This window comes from Zingiber officinale, chromosome 5A, assembly GCF_018446385.1.
Source record: "Zingiber officinale cultivar Zhangliang chromosome 5A, Zo_v1.1, whole genome shotgun sequence".
NCBI lineage: Eukaryota > Viridiplantae > Streptophyta > Magnoliopsida > Zingiberales > Zingiberaceae > Zingiber > Zingiber officinale.
Genome location: NC_055994.1, coordinates 96,484,968 through 96,509,321, shown reverse-complemented (window position 1 = coordinate 96,509,321; position 24,354 = coordinate 96,484,968). Strand labels below are relative to the sequence as shown.

The window sequence follows — 24,354 nt, the reverse complement described above, 5'->3', positions numbered from 1 at the left end:
CATTTATCCCTTCATGGCCGAAACACACAATGATCCATTTAGGTCATGGAAAAATTATACAAATATGTGACACAATCAACACCTTATCATATTTTCATAAGAAGCACTTTTAACACATATGGTTTCATTTCTAAGGCCTCTAGGTCTTTTAAACCCTACTTGGCCGAAACTCACAGAATATAAACTTGCTTCAAATAGCCTAAAAGCATGAGAAATTATACAAGTTTCATAGCATGTATAAAGACAAGCATATTAAACATACATGTGAATTGTGTCTTAGGCTTCCTAGGTTTCTTTCCCTTTTTCTTTTATTTTTCCTTATGGCCGAAACCTACCAATCTCTAAACTAGGTTTTAAGTGGCCTAAATCATGGAAAACCTAAGTAAGTTTCATAGCAAAAATTACTAAGAACATCATATACAAAGTTGGTTCATAAACAAGCTAGGACCCTTGTGATCTTACATGTCATATATCATGTAACTAATTTTCTATACTCAATTTAAACATAAGAGCATTAAACAACTTTCATATCATAATATCACAGAGGTCTTGAGCATATTAGAATTTTGTTCAAGTTTTTCTAAACTATCCATCTTATCATGGCTGAAAATCTAAAATAAGAGTTCATGAATTTCTAGCAATGTACAACATGCAATTCTTTAAGAGAACTCTATATTCTATCATACAAACATGGTTATTTAAATTAAAAAGTCTTCCTAACCCTAAGCCCTTTTCTTGGCCGAACCATATAAATGGATTTCTTTGGTTCTAAGTAACTTTCAAGCAAGAAAACCAATAAAAAAAACTCTTAGTAGTTCTTGGGAGAAATTTTGTACTAGTTTAGTTAAACAATATTTTTCCCTAACCTCCTTAACATATTTTTGGCCGAAATTCTAGGGTTAGGTACTCCTCTAATCAAGCATCATTCAAGTATAAAAACATGAAGAAAATCCTTCCTACATATCATAGAAAGAATATCATGAAATAAAGACTTGTTTAAACCATCCTAGATTTGAAAACCCTTTCTTTAGCCGAATTTTCTTAAATTCTTTTCTAGGTTTTCTAATCCTTATAGAATCCGAAAATCACATAAAAGCCTTGTACCACAGGTGAGGGGAAGCTTACATCCTTTTCGCTTGTGGATCAAAGGTATGGTGAAGAAGAAGTAGCCTCTTCTTCTAGTTCCTTTTCCTTTGATTCCTTTGCTAAGTCCTCCTTGTATCTTAGGCTTTCTTAGGGAAAAAACTTGGCTTTGGGGCCGAAGATGGAGGAGAGGGGACTGTGGTGTTCTCGGTGAGGGAGAGGATGAATGAGAGAAAAATAGTTTTCTCTTTTCTTGCTCCCTTTTATGTTAAGGGGAAAGAAGTAGCAAAATTGATTTTTGCTTTCCTTCTCCCTTAACCCATTTTCTATTTTTCTTACACTTATTTTATTTTCTATTTATTCTCATCATTCATGATAAAATAAGGGGGAATGAATCCCCTTAATCCCTCTTTAAGTTTTCGGCAAAATCAAAGAGGAAGAGGGAGAGAAAGGGAGGAAGGCAAGTTGTCTTTCTCTTGCTCTTTTCTTGTTTTCTTTTGGCTAGCTTTTACTCTTACCTTTATCATGAGTTTCCCTCCTTTGCTATCAATATCTTCTCTCTATCCCAATTGGTTTCTACTAATTAACTCTATGAATTATAATATAAGAGGTTCAAGGTTCAATCCTTGACATTCACTTCTTTTTATTTCATTTTGTTTCTTTTTGCTTCAACTCACTTCCTATTATTTTTCTAAGGCAAAATCCCACATTCATATATTCATCTTACAAGTTTAGTGGGTATTACATAATCACCTTCAATGGTTTCAAAAAATAAGTTTCATGTCCTTAAAGAGTAACTCCCCCTAAAGATATGCATGTAACTTCTGTCATTGCACCAATAATGACTTGGAATCCCTAAATCGTTAGGAAACTCAAATTTAGAAGTTTTGAGGTTCAAAAATTCAATAATAAAACCAAACCTCAACCTAAACTTCTACTTAGTCTTCCTTAACCAATCTATCCTTATTTTCATCATGAAACTTCTCCTAAATGTATACAAATGTGTTTTGAGGGGTTAGGAATGGTTACCTAGACTCACAGTGGTCTAAAATACTGAAATTAAGCTTTCCTAGTCGAAATCAACACTTCAATCGATCCATGGATCGATTTAAACAGTGTGGATCGATCGGTAGATCAATCCAGCGAGCTTCTGCTCGCGATAACAACCTTCTCAATCGATCACCTGATCGATTGAGGCTCTCCAATCGATCGGGTGATCGATTGGAGCACTGAAAACCTGAAATTCAATTTCAGTGAATTTCAGAAACTCCCTAAAAATTCTATAAAATGCTAAAAATCATGAAAATCGTTGTAGACATTATCTAGGGTATATGCTATCAAGGAAAAATAGTTTTTTACGAAAATACTTTCTATTTTCAAAGATTGACATAAAATTGAAAATTTATAAAATCTTCAATGTTTTTCTCTAGTTTGTGTCTAACTTTTCAATGATGATTACTATCAAAATATAGTCTTCACCAAGGTTTTCCAAAATGTATTTAAAATCATTTTCAAAATCAATATCCAATCATGTTCTTTGGGCTCAATGTACATGACTTGTACATTAGCTTTACCAATGATTGGAAAACACATAACTATGTGTTTTGATGAACCCAAAACTCAACTAGATGCACTAAATCAACATCTTGAGTTCTGTTTATTATCTTAACATCTCACTTGTATTTAATATGTACTAAAACACATACAAGTCACCTTATAGTTCTTTGTGAGACGCAAAATTTGATTTTTGCCCTAAACTAGAGATCATGTATATCTACCTAGGCATTTTGAAATTATGAACATCCACCTAGGATGTTACTTAGTAAATGTCATTTTCCTTAATTGCAAAGAATTAAAAATAATACATGATGTGCTATGGCATACATCAAAATAAATAATTTTCAAAAGAAAATTCACTAGAACTACATGATGTATGTATGACATAACATGGTATTTTTGTATTTTTCATAATGAAACATGAATGCAACATATGATATCATGACATATGAAGAGCAAACAATCATGACAAGTTAACATAAATAAAATATACCTAGATTACCTATCTAAGTATCTTTAAACCTTAGTTAACTTAAAATTTTAAATCCTAGATTACCCATGATTTCCTAAGAAGATGCCAAAATCCCAACTTGGCATTTCTTTACACTTGATTTCGTGTTCCAATTTAAAAATTACCTCAAATTTCTCAAATTATGGCACATTTTGCTTTTCTTCAAAGTAAATGAAAATCTACTTCATTTTCAAAGGTTAATAATTGTTAGTTAGAGCCCTAGAGCCAATCATTCGATGATTGTATTATGGACTTATTGTATCATATTCATATTTATATAAATAAAGGCATGTGTTTTGGTTATTATACTTACTTGTATTGGTGCCAAATAAACTAAGTATAATAGCGTCCTTGAGTAGACGGTTCTCACCTATATCAATCGGTTAGTTGAACCGATAGTGAGATGATATATGGAACACTACTCTTAATCATTCCTAGTCGAGTATTAACATTCAGGGACAATGTTAATGCAATAATACTAACTTGTAGGTCAACTCGATGACTTGATCTCACAAGTAATGGATATAGAGATATCAAGTTGACACATGAGTATGCATTGGAGAATGTATACTGAATGACTCGCCATGAGAAAGTATCATGGATTGTTATATGAGTGTCATATACTTTCTCATGTGACTATTAGTATGACTACTAGTCCTTAGACCTGAAGTCACCATGGATCCCTACATAAGGAGTTATGTACTTTGATTTCATCAAACGTCACCCGTAACTGGGTGGACTATAAAGGCGATTACTGGGTATGTAACGAATTATGCAGAGGGATGTGAGTGATGTAGATGAGATCTATCCCTTCTATATGACGGGAGCGACATCGATATTCTTGATAGAGTGAGACCACGAAGTGCATGACCATGCCCAAATGAGTCAATATGAGATATTGAGCTCATTTGATTTAGTGAGTCTACTTGAAGTTCAAGATTTAGATTGATCAAAGGATGACACGGTCTATGCCTCACATTGATCAATCTAGATGTCTAGGATAGAAGGACACTTGTCATATATTGTGAGGAGTCACAATTAGTAGTCACAAGGTGATGTTGGATCTCGACATTCTTATAACTTGGGTAGTAATGATGTGTTGCTAGATACCGCTCATTACTTATGCTCCTAAATGGGTTTAGGGGCATTGCCAACATTATAAGAACCTATAGGGTCACACACTAAGGACAATTAGATGGAGATTATGTTCATATGATGAACCAAGAGGATTAGATTCATTTGATGAATCAAATTGGATTAAGAGTAATCCTAATTGGGCTAATTGAGTTGGACTCAAGTTGATTCATGTGTTCAATGAGTCTAATTTAGATTATGACTCATTGAATCAATTTAATTAAATAAATTAGATTCATTATATTAAATTGACTTGAATTAAATGGTTGGATTAGATCAATCATGAGAGAGATTAAGTCAAGTTTGACTTGACTTGAGAGGAAGATGAAGAGTCAAATTTGATTTGACTTTATGCCACCTCATTGATGAGTTGGCATTGAGTGGGCCAATAATGATGCTCCACATCATCATGGTTGCTTGAGTGGGATGCCACCTCATGGGAGTTACCAAGAGTTGTGACTCTTGGCATTCCATGGAGGTTACACATCCTCTTAATGTGGTCGGCCACATCAATTGGAGGAATAAGTTTCATTTTTGTGAGTAATTCTCATTCATTCCTTCATCTTCTTCCTTGCTCCAATTCTTCTCTCCCTCTCCTCTCCATTGCTGAGACCTTCTTGGAGTGCTAGCACACTCAAAGGTTCTCCTTCCATCGAGTTGTTCGTGTGGATACGAATAGAGAGTTGTCTACCTTGACAACTTGAGATCCGGCATCTCCTTGGACGAGCGGGATACGAAAAGGGCACGCATCAAAGGTATAAGCTCTTCTTCTTTGTAGATCTAGAGTAGATCTAGGTTTTTGTAAACTCGTACTCGTATGCTTTCGAAAGTTTTTACTTCGCACGGATCCGTGGCTGGGGGTTTCGGGATTTTCGCGACGCGAAAAGCGGTTTTCACGGCCCGAAAAACCCAACAATAATAACCTTGAAAATGCTCTCCGAGTGTCAACTTCATCAAAGTTGGGTTAACTACCCTTCCAATTAGAGTTGACATTCTCTAACCCATCTAAGGGGTAGAGAAAATGCTCCTATGAACCCAAAACCTATTGGTGCTCCTTGGATGCTCTAGGTGCTCACTAAGAATAACTTCCCTAGATACATTCCTAGTGACATTTTTAGGCTTCCTAGAAGCCTTGGGCACTTCCTCTAGATCAACTCTAGGGATTGCCTCCCTCGTGACTTTCTTAGTGACTTTGTTAGACCTCTTAGAAGTCTTAGTCACATTCGTTGCAAAGATACTCCTAGGGATAACTTCTCTTGTATCCTTGACTTGACTGCTAGACCTAGGGTTGGTTCCATAACTATATGGAACCATATGATAAGAAGGCACATCGTTCTTGGTTTTAGGTTTGTATCCCAAACCCCTATGACCATTGGATGCCCCTTGTTGTTTTCCTAGACCTAGTTTATTCTCATTTTGCCCTTTTAGGATATTTTCCATCCTTTTTAGGGTCTTTTCCATTTTATCAAGTCTTGACCTCAAGACTTGATTTTCTTTCCATAAATCCCTATATTTTGGTTTTTCATTGTGTCCTTGAGCATTTATATTTTTAAGTTTACAACTAAAATCCTTAGAGTTCTTGCCTAAATTTTTATCTACCTTCCTAATCTTAGGTGTGGTAGTTTTAGCATGAAGAGCTACATGTTTTTCCTTAATACTGTCATGCTTCCTATTTTTATGGTAAATAGTATTAAAATGAAATAAATTAGAGCTAGCATGTTTTTTACCATAATTCAAGGGGATAGACTCAATAAATGATACCTTGGATTTTACCTTTGAAGCCCCCCCCTTGATCTGTACTTCCTCCCTTAGCTTTGACCGCTCTCCTCCTCTTTGGACATTGACTCTGTTAATGTCCTTTTTTATGACACAAGAATCACACTATGTGCTCCTTGCTCTTCTTAGTTGTGTGGGTGGTCTCCTCAGGTTTCTCATTGCCCTTGGGTGCCACTTGCCCCTTCTTCTTGACCAATTTAGGACACTTGTTTTTGTAGTGCCCATGTTCCCTACACTCAAAACATATAATATGACTTTTATTTTTAATTGAAATATTTTTACTTTCGCATGTAGGGATGACACTTGATTCTCCATTTGAGGTCTCTTGATTTTTGCAGGATGCATCATCTTCTTCTCCACTTGATCCGGATGTAGAAGCTTCTCCTTCTTCTTGATCTGATATCAACGAAGGTTGCTCTCCCTCAATCCTAGAGGTGGAGACTTCATTGTCATCATCCTCATTTACATGAAATAAGGAGTATGCTCCCTCCTTATCTTTTTCTTTGCATTTTGTAGAGGATGAAGCTTCTTGTTCCTCTTCTTCTGAAGTTGAGTATCTCTCAACTTTCGAGTCCTCTCCTTCTTCCTTTTGGTCTTGATTCAATGAATCACCCTCATTTGATTCTTCTTAGTTTGGTACAGTGGAGTGGATCTCATGAACTTTTGCCAACTTGCTCCAAAGCTCCTTGGCGTCCTTGAATTCTCCAATTTGAGCCAAAATATTGCTTGGCAATAAGTTGACCAATAGCTTGGTCACTTTATCATTTGTCTCGCTCCTTTGAATTTGCTCTTAGCTCCATTTGCTCTTCTTGAGGATTTGCCTTTTGAATTTCTTGGAGCTTCGAAGCCTTCCATCAGAGCAAACCATTGCTCTATCTCCACCATCAAGAAATTTTCGATCCTTGATTTTCAAAGATCGAAGCATGTTTAAGTGGATGGTGGAGGCACCCTTGTGCCAAATCCGAATCCATCTCTGAATTCCATTTGAAGTTAAGCTTGATGAAATCTTTGACTTGAAGAATTTTGCTCCAACTTTTTCACCCTCTAGCATTGTGCCCCTTCCGGCGATGATTCCGGTGAAGAGCGACCTCGCTCTGATACCACTTGTTATGGTCGATTTGTAGCTAGAGGGGGGTGAATAGCTCATCGTGCTCGTCGTAGCTTGCTTCTTGGTGATGATATGCAGCGGAATGTACAAGAAATAAGAATACAATGCTAACACAAGGATTTACTTGGTATCCACCTTAAGAAGAGGTGACTAATCCAAGGATTCACACACACGAGCACTCTCCACTATGAAAACACTCCTTTATGGTAACTATCGAAGGCGGAGAAGCCTTACAATACTCTCAGTACAAGAAGAAAGAAAGGGAAGCAAATACAAGTAAGATCTTACAAGATTTACAGCATAAACCCTAACCCTAGCTTCTTGTTGTTGTTGTGAGCGCCTCTTGATCCTGAAAGGACAACAATCCTTGCTCCAAGAATGCTTCAAGAACTGGTGTGAGTCTATGTGGAGAAATTGTTGTGATCGCGTGAAGAGGAATCGAAGAGCTGCTGAGGAAATCACTCGCCAACGGCTATAACCTGCGGAACGGTCGGATCCCAATCGATTGAATGACTCTCAATCGATTGGAGAGGCTTTGGATCGATCGGTTGATCGATCTAGAGCGCCTATGTGCTCTCTAGAAATCGCCTGAATCGATTGCCCGATCGATTCAAGGCTTCTCGTGATTTCCCAGCCTCCCAATCGATCACCTGATTGATTGGAGGCTCCCAATCGATTAGCTGATCGATTGGGAGGAGTTCTGTGCGACGACGATTCCCTCCCAATCAATCCACTAATCGATTGGGAGGAAGAGTTGTCGTGGGACTCACCCAATTGATCAACCGATCGATTGAGCATGAGTCAATCGATCGGTTGATCGATTAGGCTCACTTATGACTTGCCAAATCAAGTCTAAAGTCCCTAAAATCAACATTCAGTCAACCATGATCTGTTGGGACATCATGCTTAGCATCCGGTCACCTTGACCTACTAGAACTTCCTCACCAAGTGTCCCGTCAATCCCTTTGATCCACTTAGACTTTTCTCCTCGTGCCAAGTATCTGATCAACCCTTTGACCTACTTGGACTTCTCAATACCAGATGTCCGGTCAACCTTGACCCACCTGGATTTCCATGTGCCTAGCTTCACTCACCAGGTCTTTCCATCTGCCTGGCTTCACTCACCAGGACCTTCACCTAGCTTCACTCACTAGGATTTCCAAACTGTCTGGCTTCACTCACTAAGACTTCTCCTCTGCCTAGCTTCACTCACTAGGTCTTTCACTTGGCTTCACTCACTAGGATTTTCCACTGTCTGACTTCACTCACCAGGACTTCTCCTCTGCCTAGCTTCACTCACTAGATCTTTCACTTGACTTCACTCACCAGGATTTTCCAACTGCCTGGCTTCACTCACCAGGACTTCTCCTCTGCCTAGCTTCACTCACTAGGTCTTTCACCTGGTTTCACTCACCAGGATTTCCAACTGCCTGGCTTCACTCACCAGGACTTCCCAGTCAAGTATCCAGTCAGTTTTGACCTACTTGGCTCTTCTTCACATCTAACTAGTCAACCTTGACCAGAGGAGAATTGTACCAGCAATCTCCACAAATGAATGATTACACCTGCAATCTCCATGTATTGTCAGTCTCCATGTATTGTCAAACATCGAAACCTAAACAACAAGACTCAAGCTTGAGCCAACTCAAGCTTAGTCATCCTGGTCAATCTTGACCTAGGGAATATTGCACCAACAGCTACAACGGTGCAATAGCTGCTACAACGGTGCAATAGCTGCTACAAGGGTGCAGAAGCTGATACAACGGTGCAGTAGCTACTGTAACGGTACAGTAGCTGCTACAATGGTGCAGTAGCTGATACAACATAGTAGCTATATAATAACACTGCTACACGTTATAACAGTTACTATACAGAAGCTGCTACAACGTGTAGCAGCTATTGTGTAGTAGCTACTATAATGCTGTAGCAACTACATCACCTTTAAAAATTAGTAGCACAGTGATTGTTGCATGCAATTAGATGAGAGAGAAATAAGAATTTTATAATTGTTGCATGCAGATGAGAGAGAAAAGTTGTTGCATGCAGATGAGAGAGAGATTAAAAAAATTAGGTTTTGATCGCGTCAGATAGCCTACGTCGGATTTCGTTCACGGTCACACACAAAGCATTACTTAGCATATCAAAATTTTCTCTCTCTCTCTCTCTCTCTATGTATATATAGCATATCAAATATACAAAGCATCGCTTATCATGCATACCTTACCACACACACCCACTTAAATTTTTTAAATTTAATTCTTTTACTTAATATTATAAGTAAACTCCTAAACTTAAATTCTACATTTAGTTGGGTGTAATGTAATCGAGCTTGTAATGTAATTAAATTTGTAATATAATATTGATTACATTACTACGTTTGATAATATAATATATGTAATCTTTGATTATAAGGATGATTACATTCTTTTATTTGGTGTCCATTATTTTTATAAGGAATGTAATTCGTATTATTATAAAATGACAAAAATATCCTGCGACTTCTACCGGCGGCTGTTGCACTTCTACCGAAACTTGCGGCAACCATTGGCAACCAATGGCCGCCACCGCCAACAACCGTTAGTCGTCGCCGCCAGCGGTGGCTGCGAGGGCACCGATGGGCGACGACGAGCGGCCGGCGGGCGGTCGGCGACGGTAGACGAGGGGTATATTCGACATTCAAATTTTAGTTAAACGATGAACTCGTAATATAATCGAATTACATAGTATTTACTTTGTAATCCAAATTACAAAACTTCATTACCTTTTGTAACCGAGATTATATTACATTATAAATTTAAAAGTAAACAAAATAAAATAATCAGTCTTATAATATAATCTTGATTATATTACAAGATACATTACGTTCTACTAAATGTCACCTAAAAATAAAATTTTATTAACATAACTAAAAGTTTAGAATAAATAAATGAAAATCATCATGAACCACTATAAGCGTCGCCCACGCTGATACTCCATTTGTGTGGCATTGAAATACCTTTCACATTTCACCTCTAGTAAATCAGAAATTATTAATGGTCTCTCTTTTCCTCCTTAAACAACATACCTATTTTTTTTATTGATTAAAAAATTATATCGAAGGAATTTGGCAAGATTGTGGATACTATTTTTAAAATTTTTAATTAATGAAAAAAATAATAAAAAAATGCCCCCTCATTCAGAAATTATCAAAATAATACTCCAAATTTAATATATATATTTCCCCCCGCCTTTAAACAATAACTTTCACTGAAGTTGTATTATCTTCAATAAGTTTGGCCAAAAGTTAAACGGCAGACTTTTCATCGAATAGTCAGAAGCACATTTCTTTTTCATTTATTATAAAAAGGACATTTTAACTTGTCTATGTACATTTTATTTTTAAAATTAACTTTTATTTTTTACGCTATTATAGGAACTATAAAATAATAGTTATTGCATAATTATATTAGTTTTAATTCGTATTACATAGTTATAGAAATTATGATTCTATATTTAGTATAATATAATATTGACTATGACTAGTGTTAATTAGAAATAAATCAGAAATAATTTATTTGTAGCAATTATGATTCGTAAATGTTATAATACGATGTTGACCTATATTAAATATAGATTAAGTGTCTGTATTAAAATATTATAGTATTAATCAAAGTATAAATATCAAAATAATATAATTAAGCAAAGTCTAAATGTTGGTATAATACAATATTGATCATAGTAATACTATGGTGCAGTGGTAAGTCGTACCCACTAAAAAAAATTAGATTTTTGGGACGAATTAAAAAAAAATCATTGATTTCGTTGCAAATCTGCAACGAAAAATAATTCGTTGTAAATTTCATAATCTTAAATCTATGACAAACATATAATTTCGTTGCAGATTTGCAACGAATTAATTCTTGTCCCAAAAAATGTTGCATACTTGAGTGAATATACGTAAGCAAAAAAAAAAAAATCCTATTTTCATCGTAGATTTGTGACGAAAATATAGATTCGTCGTAGATCTGGAACAAATTCAAATTCATTGCAAATCTACGACGAATTCTACAACAAATTCAATTCGTCGCAGATTTGCGACGAATCTGAATTCGTCGCAAATTTGCAACGAATCTGAATTCGTCGTAAATTTGCAACGAATTCTGCAACGAACTCAATTTGTCGCAAATCTGCAACGAATTCATTATTTTTTTCTCTACCATAAAACTTCACAAATTTACGACGAAAACAAATTTTCATCCCAAATTTACAACGAATTCATATTTATCACAAATTTACGACGAATCCATATTTATTGTAAATGTTATCCCAAAAAAAAGTCAACATCTCTTCAATTTGTTTCTTTTATCCTGTTTACATATCAAACATACATCATAGCATCCAATTAAACATCCAACACATCCATATCCAACATTCAAATAAGTCATCCAAAACTAAACACATCATATTCATACACAAATAAATAACATCCATACAACAAGTTCAACAAATCATTATATCCAAACATATAATCACAAGGCATCCAATGCACAAAAAAAAAAAAAATACAAATCGTCATATCTCAGGAGCTTCATTCTTCCGTGCTTCTTTTTTTTTTTTGGATCAAATTATAAACAAACAAATAATATCCACAATGGATACATCTATATTGTTACTGGTGCAAGATATGGTATTCTTTTAAGGAATTCAAAGAAAAAAACATCTTTTAGAGAATCCATAATGGATACATAATGGGGTGTTATAATATCCTCATATTAATATCATTGTGAAGGGATGTTATAATACTCCTTCACTTGAACACGTTCAAGCAAATGCCCCAATGTGTGTTTTTTTAAAATGTTATTTATTAAAAAATTATAAATTTTAATATTTTTTTAAAATAGTATTTTTTAAAAGTATGATTATTATTAAATAATAATAATAATAATTTTATTATTTTAAAATATATTTATTTAATATGATATAATTTTAAGATAATTGATTGGATCGTGGGACTATAAATAATAAGTGTTAATGTGAAAAGATATATTATTATAAAATAAGTATGTGACAATAGATATTATACTTTTGGATGAGATGGTGGATGTAAGAGTGAGTTGTGGATGCTCTTGATTGGATTAAAATTGCACCATTTTAAAAACAATAATATTGATTAAAGGATGCCTTAATTAAATTAATAATATTGATTTAAAAAAAAGGCATCCTTTAATTTTCTGCCTTACTTAATTTTATCGCCGTCTATATATATTGAAGGGGGATTTGATGCATAATATTCATCCCGTCGAAGAATTTCAGATCGCCGACAATGAAGAGCTCAGCTCTGTCTCTGTTCTCTCTCATTTCCGTCGCCGTCCTCCTCCACCACGCCGCGCCGTCGATCGCCTCGCTGGAAGAAACATGCAAGCAACTGGCCAAAGAAAACAACAACGTGGACTACAACTTCTGCCTGACGTCCCTGCAGGCCTTCGACGGCGCTCCGTCTGCCAGCCCCAAGGAGTTGGCCGTCATCGCCGTCAAGTTGACTCAGGCGAACGCCACAGCCGCCCTCTCGAAGATCGAGCGGCTGCTGAACGGGTCGACGTTGGACCCGACGGCGAGGTTTTCGATCAACTATTGTTTGGGGTTATACACCGAGACTAAGGTAGCTTTGTCGAACGTGATCGAGGGTTTGGCTTCCGGGAAAGATAAGAGCTTTCTAGTGATGCAGATCGACACGGCGGCGAGCAAACCACAAAACTGCGACGATCTGCTCTACGAGGGTGCAAATGATTATTTGATGAATCCGGAGGATGACGATTGTTCTGACCTCGCCACCATTGCTCATGATCTTATTGTTAAATTTTTCTAGTTAGTTAGTTGGTAAGAGATGAGATGATATTTTAATTAGAGCATCAACGCGTTAATAGTAATATAATATTATATATATATAATTTAAGGCAATATAATATTATATATATTTAATTTTTTCAATCTGTAGGTCTTTAACAGCATTCAATTCCTTTAATGGGAATTGAATGCGTTAAATGTTACAGTGCTCTACAGTACATCTACATAGATATTAACGCTAACATTATGAACGTGGCAAAAGGCGATTCGCTCGCCTCTAGCACCCCCGTCAATCCGTCCCTAGGCAACATGGAGGAGGTAAATCACGGATGACTACTAGCCATTAGTACAAATGACCAAGATATGAAGGAAGTTATGCTCGGTCACACCGAGTTTCGACCCCAAGACCTCATGTAGCAACACCCCATGTCTTAATCATCGCACCGCCCCGAGGGGACAACGCCAACATTATGAATGCTCTTATGGATCGAGTATCTTAATTATGGATTGAGATGAATAAGAAATTCAAATTGTTGTTTTTCGTCCCCCATGTAAATTTTTTAATTTAATTTGTATTTTTTAATTGATACTATATGTTTAATTTACATCAATTAATCCTGAAAATGATTCCACAAAATTTTTTCACCAACTACCATAATAAGTAAAAAAAAAACGCTTACAACAAATGACTCATCAATATAACATTATTAGATCAACCACTTATTAAGAAAAATTCAACCGTTAATTCAACAAAACAGAAATTCAATTTTTAAATGCTAAAGAAATTAAGAATACATATACCACTACACCATTGCGCCTAGGACAATATAAGGGGGCGTTTGGTTCTTTCCTAGGAATAGGAATCGGAATGGGAATCATTGTATTGTGGAATGAGAATGGGTATGAGCATGAATATCACTCTTAAAAGCAATGTTTGGTTAGTTGCATATTTTCTATCGGAATAAATCAAAATTTCCCTTTTTACCCTTAAAGGAAAATAAGAGAAAAAATTAGATGTGAAAGAAAGATGAATGTGAGAGAAAAATATGATGAAAGAGAATGATGAGGGAGAAAGTATGATGAGAAAGAATGAAGAGAGAGAAAGTGTGATGAGAGAAAATGAGAAAAGAGAGTGTGATAGGAGAGATCATGATGAGAGAAAATGAGAGAGAAAATATGATGTGAGAGAAAGTATGATGGGAGAGGATGAAGAGAGAGAAAATGTAATGAGAAAAATGAGGGGAGAGAGTGTGATGAGAGAGATTGAGGAGAGAGAATGTATGATGATAGAGAAAGTGTGATGAGGAAAAAAGAGAGCAGTGGTGTGATGGGAGAGATTGAGGAGAGAGAAAGTATGATGAGAGAGAAAGTGTGTTGAGGAAAAAAAAGAGGGAGTGTGACAAGAGAGATTGAGGAGAGAGAAAGTGTGATGAGAGCGAAAGTGTGATAAGAAAAAAAGAGAAAAGATAGTGTGATGGGAGAGATTGAGGAGAGAGAAAGTATGATGAGAGAAAAAGAAGGAAGAGAGTGCGATGGAAGAGATTGAGGAGAGAAAAAGTATGATGAGAGAGAAAGTGTAATGAGAAAAAAGAGGAAAGAGAGTGTGATAGGAGAGATTAAGGAGAGAGAAAGTGTGTGATAAAATGATGAGAGAGAAAATATGATGAAAGAGAACAAGGAGAGAGAAGTACTATGAAAGAAAAAAATAAATAAATATATTTTGATATTTGGTATTAAGGGAGAAAATTTTAATTTTAGGTCAAGGGCATTTTTGGAATAAGGGAATATTTTGATTGATGAAAATAGGGTAATGACTCATTGAAGGGGAGGTACATGAGAATGAGTTATTACCCAATTTCAAGGATTCATTCCCTTATTTGCATTCCTATTCCTATAATCCAAACATTAACAATGACAATCAATGATTCTCATTCTCATTCCCCACTCCTATTCCCCTAAACCAAACACCCCTAAGTTTTTTATTTGAGTTATAGTCGACGAAAAGATGGGTCCATTTGATTGACATAATTTTTTGATCACTTGCCTATTTTTTCTTTCCCCGTTTATAATAATGTTTAATGATAACTATCAAATTTTTGGTATCTTAGCAAATGCATGATGCATGTTGAACTTTAATTTTGTCCCCTCGGGCGGTGCGATGGTTAAGGTATGAGGTGTTGTCACATGAGGTTTTGGGGTCGAAACTCGGTGTGACCGAGCATAACCTCCCCCATGTCTTGGTCATTTTTACTAATGGCTAGTAGCCACCCGTGATTTACCTCCTCCTTGTTGGCCTAGGGACGGGTTAGCGGGGACGCTAGGGGCGAGCGAATCGCCTTTTGCCACATGTTGAACTTTAATTTTAATAAATCTACCCACATTTTAATAAACAAATGAAACACATTACATAATACTTTTAATATAAAAGCGAGAACCGCCTGCTTGACCACTTGGTCAGCCGGATTTACTTAAGGCTTAGTTCGGCCAGAGGTTGCAGGTTTGAATCTCAGCTAATTTTCTTTATTTGTTCCCAGGGCGTAACACAGCTGGGGGCGCATGGTTTCATGGCCGAAAGGTCCAGGGTTCGATCCTCGGGGTGTCATTGCCTGGGGTTAGCGTCACGGCTATGCGCTTTCAGCTGTGTACCTGCATTTACCTTCCTCCATATCTGTGGGACCGGTTCTAGGGGCCGGGGGCCGCTGATATGACGGTTCCATATTTTTTTTTTAATATAAAAGCGGATCCATCTTTTATATATATATATATATATACAGAAATGATATGCTGCGGACAAAGCCGAGCGGACCGCTGCGGACATGCCTTCCTGATCGGTCTCTGTAGACCGATCAGAAAATGATCGGTTCCCTGATCGGTCTGGTGACCGATCAGGAAGGCACGTCCGCAGCGGTCCGCTCGGTTTTATCCGCAGCATATCATTTCTGTATATATATATATATATATATATATATATATATAATCTTTTTTTAATTTGTGAGATCATAAAATGGTTACAGATCTTCAAAAGACCAATGAAGGCCGCTCATCGACAAGTAGTAGATAGAAATTGCGATGCACAATGGATCTCATTCAATAGCATGGCTTTCATTGCGAGCAAGAAAATCTGTAACCCATCTTAAGCTGACGATGCAACCTCCAAATGGGGGCTCCTGAAATAATAACATTAACTTTCACGAAGAAAATGTCGGTTATCCTTTCCTCAGCTCTGGCTGTGTAAGTTGGCAACAGCTGCCATATCCAATCTCCATCTGTACCACTCATATCGTCATATATAGCTAGTCCATCAAAATGGGACCGCAAGAATCGTAGCCACCAGGAAAGATCGAGTCAGTCACGGCAACAACAAAACCATGTGTCAGCACAACCACTTTAGCTGGGTGCAAAGAATGTAACCCGTCACTCTCTAGAAACCACTGCTGCTCAGCCATTGTAGTGTGGTTTCTGGTTTGCTGAGCTACGATTTTGCTGCGGAGGAGGCTGTGGTGTTTGAGTTTGAACATTGTAATGAGGGAAAGGATGTGAATATAGTGGATTTAGAAGGCCCTAGCAAAAAGGTAAAAAATTGCGGTTAGAGTTTCAATCAAATTATAAGTTGAACACCACTATAGTGGATTTATAGTGGTGTTCAACTTATAAATTCTTAATTGAACCTGCGTTTGAAGGGAACAAGATCCAGCTATTCCAAAATGGCTCTGAGAAGATGTTGGGATTTTCGAGTCGCAAAAATCGCTTTTTGCATTACGTAAACCTCGAAATCCCATGCCACCGGATCCGTGCGAAGAAAATAATTTCAAAAACTTTACGTGTACGAGTTTCTAAACCTAGATCTACATGGTAGAGAGATTATCATTGATGCGAAGCCCTTCGCTTATCCTGCTCGTCCAAGTTTGCCGGATCTCGAGAGTGTTCAAATGGACACTCCTCTATATGTATCCACACGAACGATTAGGTGGAGAAAAACTAAACAAAAGGTGTGCTAGCACCTTTGAAGGTTCGGCCAAGGTGGAGGAGAGGGAGAAGAAGATGAGAGGAGGAAGAAGAAGGAGGTTACAAAACCAAAATGAAACTCACACAAGAGTGTTATGTGGCCGACCACTTCAAGAAGACTTTTAAACCTCCATGGGATATCAAGAGTCACAACTCTTGATCTCCCTCATGAGGTGGCACACACATGTGCTAGCCTTGATGATGTGGCACATCATAATTAGCCCACTCAATGCCAACTCACAAATGAGGTGGCAATGGTCAAATCAAACTTGACTTTTCATCTTCCTCTCAAGTCAAGTCAAATTTGACCACTTTTCTCCCATGGTTGATCAAATCTAACTATTAGTTCAAGTCAATTTTTAATTTAATGAATTTCTATTCATTGAATTAAATTGGCTCAATGAGTCTAAGTCCAAATTAGACTTATTTAACACATGAACCAAATTGAGTCCAACTCAATTAGTTTAATTTGGATTACTCTTAATCTAATTTGGTTCATCACATGAACCTAATCCTCTTGGTTCATCATATGAACCTAATCTCTATCTAATTGCCCTTTGTGTGTGACCCTATAGGTTCTTGTAACGTTGACAATGCTCCTAAACCCATTTAGAAGCATAAGTAATGAGCGGTATCTAGCAACACATCATTACTACCCAAGTTACAAGAATGTTGAGATCCAACATCACCTTGTGACTACTAGTTGTGACCCTTCACAATATATGACAAGTGTCCTTCTATCCTTGACATCTAGATTGATTAATATGAGGCATAGACCGTGTCATCCTCTAATCAATCTAAATCTTGAATCCCAAGTAGACTCACTCAATCAAATGAGCTCAACATCTCATATTGACTCATTTGGGCATGACCATGCACTTAGTGGTCTCACTCTATCAAGAATAATGATGTAACTCCCGTCATATAGGAGGGATAAATCCCATCTATATCACTCACATTCCTCTGCATAATTTGTTAAATATCCAGTAATCACCTTTATAGTCCACCCAGTTACGGGTGACGTTTGACGAAGCTAAAGTATGCAACTCCTTATGTAGGGAACCATGGTGACTTCAGGTCCAAGGACTAATAGTCATACTAATAGCCACATGAGAAAGTATATGACACTCATATAACGATCCATGATACTTTCTCATGGCGGGTTATTCAGTATACATTCTTCAATACATACCCATGTGTCAACTTGATATCTCTATATCCATGACTTGTGAGATCAAGTCATTGAATTGACCTATACATGCTAGTCTCGTCGCATTAACATTGTCCCTGAATGTTAATACTTGACTAGGAATGATTAAGAGTAGTGTTCCCTATATCATCTTACTATCGATTCAACCAATCGATTGATATAGGTAAGAACCTTCTACTCAAGGACGCTATTATACTTAGTTATTTGGCACCAATACAAGTAAGTATAATAACCATAAACAAATGTCTTTATATACATAAGAAATATGATACAATAAGTCCATACAACAATCATCAAATGATTGGCTCTAGGGCTCTAACTAACAGAAGATTCATCTTGTGAGGGATCATTAAATTGAACGCGTTCAAGCAAACGTAGGGCTGACTCACCCCGTGTGTACATATATGTTTTTTAGTTTTTAAATTTTATTTATTAAAAAATTATAAAATTTAAAATTAAAATTGAATAAAATGGGTAGTTTTTTAATGACTATTTTTAACAGCTAGTTCGAAATTTCATCTATAAATATCTACCAATGTGCACAAATATTTTCATTCTAACTCACTAGACTCTCCAATCTATTTTTTTGAGTTCCTACAATCTTATTTTCTATCTGAAATGGATGAAAATAATAGTGCATTTGTTACAAATTTTTTGAATTCTACAAACAACTCGCAAGAATGTTCATCTTCCCAAAATCTACAAATTACCCACATCCATTTCCAAATATGTCGTTTCCTCCACAAAATCTTCAAAATTTCCAAGATTTTGGAAATTCTATGAATCATCCGAATTATGCTTCTCGAAGTCCATATCAACCGCTTCCAGCCGAATATTGGCAAAATATGAGCCATCCGTATTTCATGCCGCCGGTTGTTCATGGATATGGTACCCCGCAGATAACTGGTATGTATTTTACTCCTCCGATGTCGAATGAACCCGCAACTCCGACTTTTATCCCGGAGACTCAACTTTCCGACCATGAATCCCCAATTGAGGTGATCAATTTTGAAAAAACGGTTTCAAATATTGAGGGTACAAGAAAGCGTTCAAGTTGGACAAAGGCTGAAGATGAGGTCTTAGTGAGAAGTTTTGTCACTATCAGCGATGATCCAATAATCGACAATGATCAAAAGGCGGATGCTTTTTGGGGGCGTGTTGCAAGCTACTACAATGAGAATTATCTCCTAGATTCAAACACCAGAAGTGCAAATGTTATACAACCATATTGGCACAATACAATCCAAAAGAAGGCATATCGATTCAACGCAAATTAGAATAGTGTTTACAATTCATATCAAAGTGGTCACAATGACAAAGATATATTGAGGTTTGTGTACCAAAAATATCAATCTGAAAACAATGGCATTGCATTCAATCTCGAGCATGTGTGGAGAATTGTCAAAGATCGTCCAATGTTTACTTCACAGTCCGTTGATCACTTTGTGGCCACAAAGAAGATGAGGAACTCAGAGTCGGGAGCAAGCAACACCTCCTCCAACAAAAATGTGAGTATAGACCTGGATGATGAAGATACTCATCCAATGGGACACAAAGCAGCAAAAAGAAAGGGAAAAGACAAAGTAAAATCTGTTGGGACCTTGGCGTTCGCTAGAGGGGGGTGAATAGCGTCTCATCCAAATCGTCGCTTCCTACGCTTGTTAGTACACAGCGGAAATACAAAACAAATCTAATAAATAGAAAGCTAAACCTAGAGGCAATAACCAAGACAATCAAACCTCTGACATATTTATATAACGTGGTTCGGAGATCATTTACTCCTACTCTACGACTGTCCATAAGGTGGACGATCTCGATCCGTCGGTGGATGACTCCTCAGAAAACCTCTGGCTAGCTCGAGTAGCTCCTTATGGGTGGAGAAACCTCACCACAAACTCGCACAAGCTCTTGCTCACTAAAGAAAACCTTGGAGACACTAATAGGGGTTAACCATCTCTATTTTCGTCAACCATACATAAACACCCCAAGCTCTATTAAATAGAGCTTGAGAGGAAAATACCAAGTTGTTTTCCCACCACCAGTCGACTGATAAAACCATCAGTCGACTGGTTCTAAGTGAAATTCGACCGTTACGAGCCAACGGTCGGCTACCAGTCGACTGATGAAAACACCAATCGACTGTTACAGTGCAGCTACAGTGACACTACAGTATTGCTGCAGTACACACTGAAATTTTACCCCGAGTACATTCACTCATCCCTTGCCAATGTCATGTGCCACCTTAGCCCTTGACCTCCTTTTGGTCTTAGAGGGACCCAATTTGGCATTTTTGGATCTTTGACCACTCAAATACATGTCAAGTCCTTTAGGTCCAATAATGAACCTTTCTAGGACTTTCTCGATTTCCTCAAGCTTTGCCTTCATGGCTTGATTTTCTAATTCTAGGGTTCTAACCCTAGAATCAACATGTCCATCATGGACATTCCTAGACCTACCCTTCCTAGGCATGTGCCCCCCCTTCTTGGGATTAATGCTTAGGTTTTCACCCACTTTCCTTCCCTTAGGCAAAGTGGTTTGGGTCTTATTAGGTCTATCCTCAGTGTATAATTTTTTAGGGTTATCTACCATGTTAACCCTATTTCTATCATTATATCTAAATCCATGATTATGCTTAGGTAAATAATCTACATTATTTCTAACAAGCATATAAGAATTGGAGCTTGAATTAAACTTCAAAATAGGGATTACCTTCCCTTTTACCTTTGAAGCTCCCCCTGACTTATGCTTCTCTTCTTTTCCCATTTCTTCAAGTGCGCCAATTTCTTGAGCTCTCCTCTCCTTGGGCACTTTGTGTGGTAGTGATCCCACTCACCACATGTAAAGCACCTAATATGCTTCTTATTCTTCTTCTTCCTACAACTCACATTAGTTTCTAAATTAACTTTAGTGAGTTTAGGGTTTACCTCCTTTACCTTCTTGAGTGAAGGACACCTACTCTTGTAGTGCCCCATCTTACCATACTCAAAGCATTTGATGTGGTCCTTTGTGCTCTTCTTGGTAGTTGAGGTGGAGGGTTGAGCCTCCAAGATCTCTTCTTCCTTGGATTGCTCTTTTCCTCTTTACTTGAAGATGTGGATGGTTCCACTTCTTCCTCCCTTGAAGATGTGGATGATACCTCCTCATCTTCCTTCTCCTCCTCGGATGTTGAGCTCGTGTCAACATTTGATTGGTCCTTCTCTTCTTGGACCAATGAGTCCTTCTCCTTGGGTTCCTCCTCTTATTGGATTTGTGTAGGACTCTCATGAAGTGCAATTATCTTTTTCCAAAGGTCGCTTGCGTTCTCGTACTCACCTACATTCAATACCGCATTAGGAGGTAATAAATTAATCAAAATTCTAGTTACCTTCTTTGTCTGTCTCTGATTGCTTCCTTTGCTCCTCGGTCCAATACCGAGGCTGGAGGTGCATTCCCTTCTTATCCGTTGGAGCTTCAAACGGTTCCTCCAACACAATCCATTGGTTCCAATCCATTTGGAACCAAGTCTCTAACCGATTCTTCTAATACTTGAAATTATCTCGATCGTATGGAGGTGGGATCCGGATATCCCATCCAAGCGGACCTTCCGACTCCATCTCGTCTACCTCTAACGGTTGCTCCTTTGGCGATTAATCCAACGAAGAGCTAACCTCGCTCTGATACCACTTGTTGGGACCTTGACGTCTGCTAGAGGGGGGGGGGGGTGAATAGCGTCTCACCCAAATCGTTGCTTCCTACACTTGCTAGTGCACAGTGGAAATACAAAACAAATCTAACAAATAGAAAGCTAACCTAGAGGCAATAACCAAGACAATCAAACCTCTAACACGTTTATGTAACGTGGTTCAGAGATCACTTACTCCTACTCTACGGCTGTCCGTAAGGTGGATGATCCCGATCCGTCGGTGGATGACTCCTCAGAAAACCTTCGGCTAACTCGAGTAGCTCCTTGTGGGTGGAGAAACCTTGCCACAAACTCGCACAAGCTCTTGATCACTCAAGAAAACCTTAGAGACTCTAATAGGGGTTAACTGTTAGAGTGTATACTAAAAGCCTAGCTTTTTGTAAACATTTATTTTTGAAATAAAAGAATCACATTGGTCAAATGCCTACATTTATATGCTAAGTGTAGTTGTTCAATTAGTTTATATTGTAGATAACATGGTATGTGATGTCACACACAGAAGATCATGTTATCAGTTTCTTATAAATTATAAACAGTAGCTCATGACTAAGATGGATAGGAACAAACCATTGGAATAGTCGTAGTGTAACTTAGTATTAGTTTATCTTGACTATAAAATTACACTAGTACATTATGAGTGTATTGAGCAGGACCATTTGAGGTAGCTTCTTTTTATACTGACTAAATAAAAGAACAAGACCTCTGTTATTATGGAAGTGTGTGCTCTTAATCTTAATATAATAACAAGCACATATACTTAATATTTATTTCTTTAATTTATCAAAGGGTGTGATTTAGTTCGATAAATCAATAGGCCCGATAAGTTGGGAAATAATATTATTTATAGTGTGTGTTGTTGATTATAGAAGGAAACTGTGTCCTAGGAATCTAGGTTGATGATGCTCCCAAGAGGAGCTCATAAGGATTGTCATGTAAACCCTGCAGGTCGACTTAGTTCGACATGACAATGAAGTTGAGTGATACTACTCTTGGAGCTAGATATTAATTAAATGAGTTGTCAGTAACTCATTTAATTAGTGAACATTCTATATCTTAAACACAGGGAGATTAACACACTCATGATAAGAAGGAGTCCAAAATGTAATTTGGGATTGGTACGGTAGTTTAATAATAGCTCTTTAGTGGTATGAGTTATTATTGATGAACTTGAGTTGGGTGTTCGGGGCGAACACGGGAAGCTCAAGTTCATTGGGAGACCATAACCAATTCCTCCTCTTGGTCCCTATTGTAGCCTCTTATATATAGCCTTATATCCATCCAAAGCCTAGCCTCTTAGCCCATGCTAGGGGCCGTCCACTATCCTTGCTTGGAGCCCAAGCAAGGGGCCGACCAAGCCAAGCTTGGTGCTTGAGCTAGGGCCGGCCAAGCCTTGCTTGGTGCCCAAGCAAGGGACCGGCCAAGTGTGAAAAGGGAAGAGAGTTTTTATTAAAAATAAAATTTTGATAAAATCTTTCCTTATATGTTTTCATCCACATGGTTTTAAAAGAGAGTTCTATATTTTAAAATCTTTCCTTTTATATATTTTCTACAAAGGATTAAAAGAGAGATTAAATATCTTTCCTTATTTGTAGTTATCTATAATGTGAAAGAAAGATTTTAATTTTTTGACAAAACTTTCCTTTTTATAACCATGATATAAAAGGAGTTTTATTTTTATCTCTTATCTTTTATAGATATCCATAAAATGATTTAAAAGAGAGATATTTTAATTTGTAAAACGTTTCTTTTATAGCCAACCACAAAAGGGATTTATAAAAGAGAGATTTTAATTTTTGTTTAAAATCTTTCCTTATTTGGTTTTACAAGAGGTGGTCGACCATTAAGAGGAATAAAAGGAAGTTTTATTTTTGTTATAAAAACTTTCCTTTTTTGGATTCACCAAGGAATATAAAAGAGGGGGAGAGGGTGCCTTCATGACACACAACCTATTCTATTGTTCCTCTCCTCCATCCTTGGTGGTCGACCCTACCTCTTTGTTAGAGTGTATACTAAAAGCCTAGCTTTTGTAAACATTTATTTTGAAATAAAGAATCACATTGGTCAAAAATGTCTACATTTATATGCTAAGTGTAGTTGTTCAATTAATTTATATCGTAGATAATATGGTGTGTGGTGTCAGACATAGAAGATCATGTTATCGATTCTTTATAAATTATAAACAGTAGCTCATGACTAAGATGGATAAGAACAAACCATTGGAATAGTTGTAGTGTAATTTGGTATTAGTTTATCTTAACTATAAAATTACACTAGTACACTCTGAGTGTATTGAGTAGGACCATTTAAGGTAAGTTCTTTTTATACTGACTTAATAAAAGAACAAGACCTTAGTTATTATGGAAGTGTGTGCTCTTAATCCTAATATAATAACAAGCACATATATTTAGTATTTATTTCTTTGACCTATCAAAGGGTGAGATTTAGCTCGATAAATCAATAAGCCC

General features: G+C 37.0%; 2 protein-coding genes across 2 annotated transcripts; both read left to right on the top strand.

Moving 5' to 3' along the window:
* Positions 1 to 12,471: 12,471 nt before the first annotated feature.
* On the top strand, positions 12,472 to 13,014 carry LOC121979819 (putative invertase inhibitor). The gene has a single exon (XM_042531810.1). The coding sequence runs from the start codon at positions 12,472 to 12,474 to the stop codon at positions 13,012 to 13,014; it is 543 nt and encodes a 180-aa protein (XP_042387744.1).
* A 6,056-nt stretch (positions 13,015 to 19,070) lies between these two features.
* LOC121979818 (glutathione S-transferase T3-like) lies at positions 19,071 to 19,484 on the top strand. The gene has a single exon (XM_042531809.1). The coding sequence runs from the start codon at positions 19,071 to 19,073 to the stop codon at positions 19,482 to 19,484; it is 414 nt and encodes a 137-aa protein (XP_042387743.1).
* Positions 19,485 to 24,354: the final 4,870 nt, after the last annotated feature.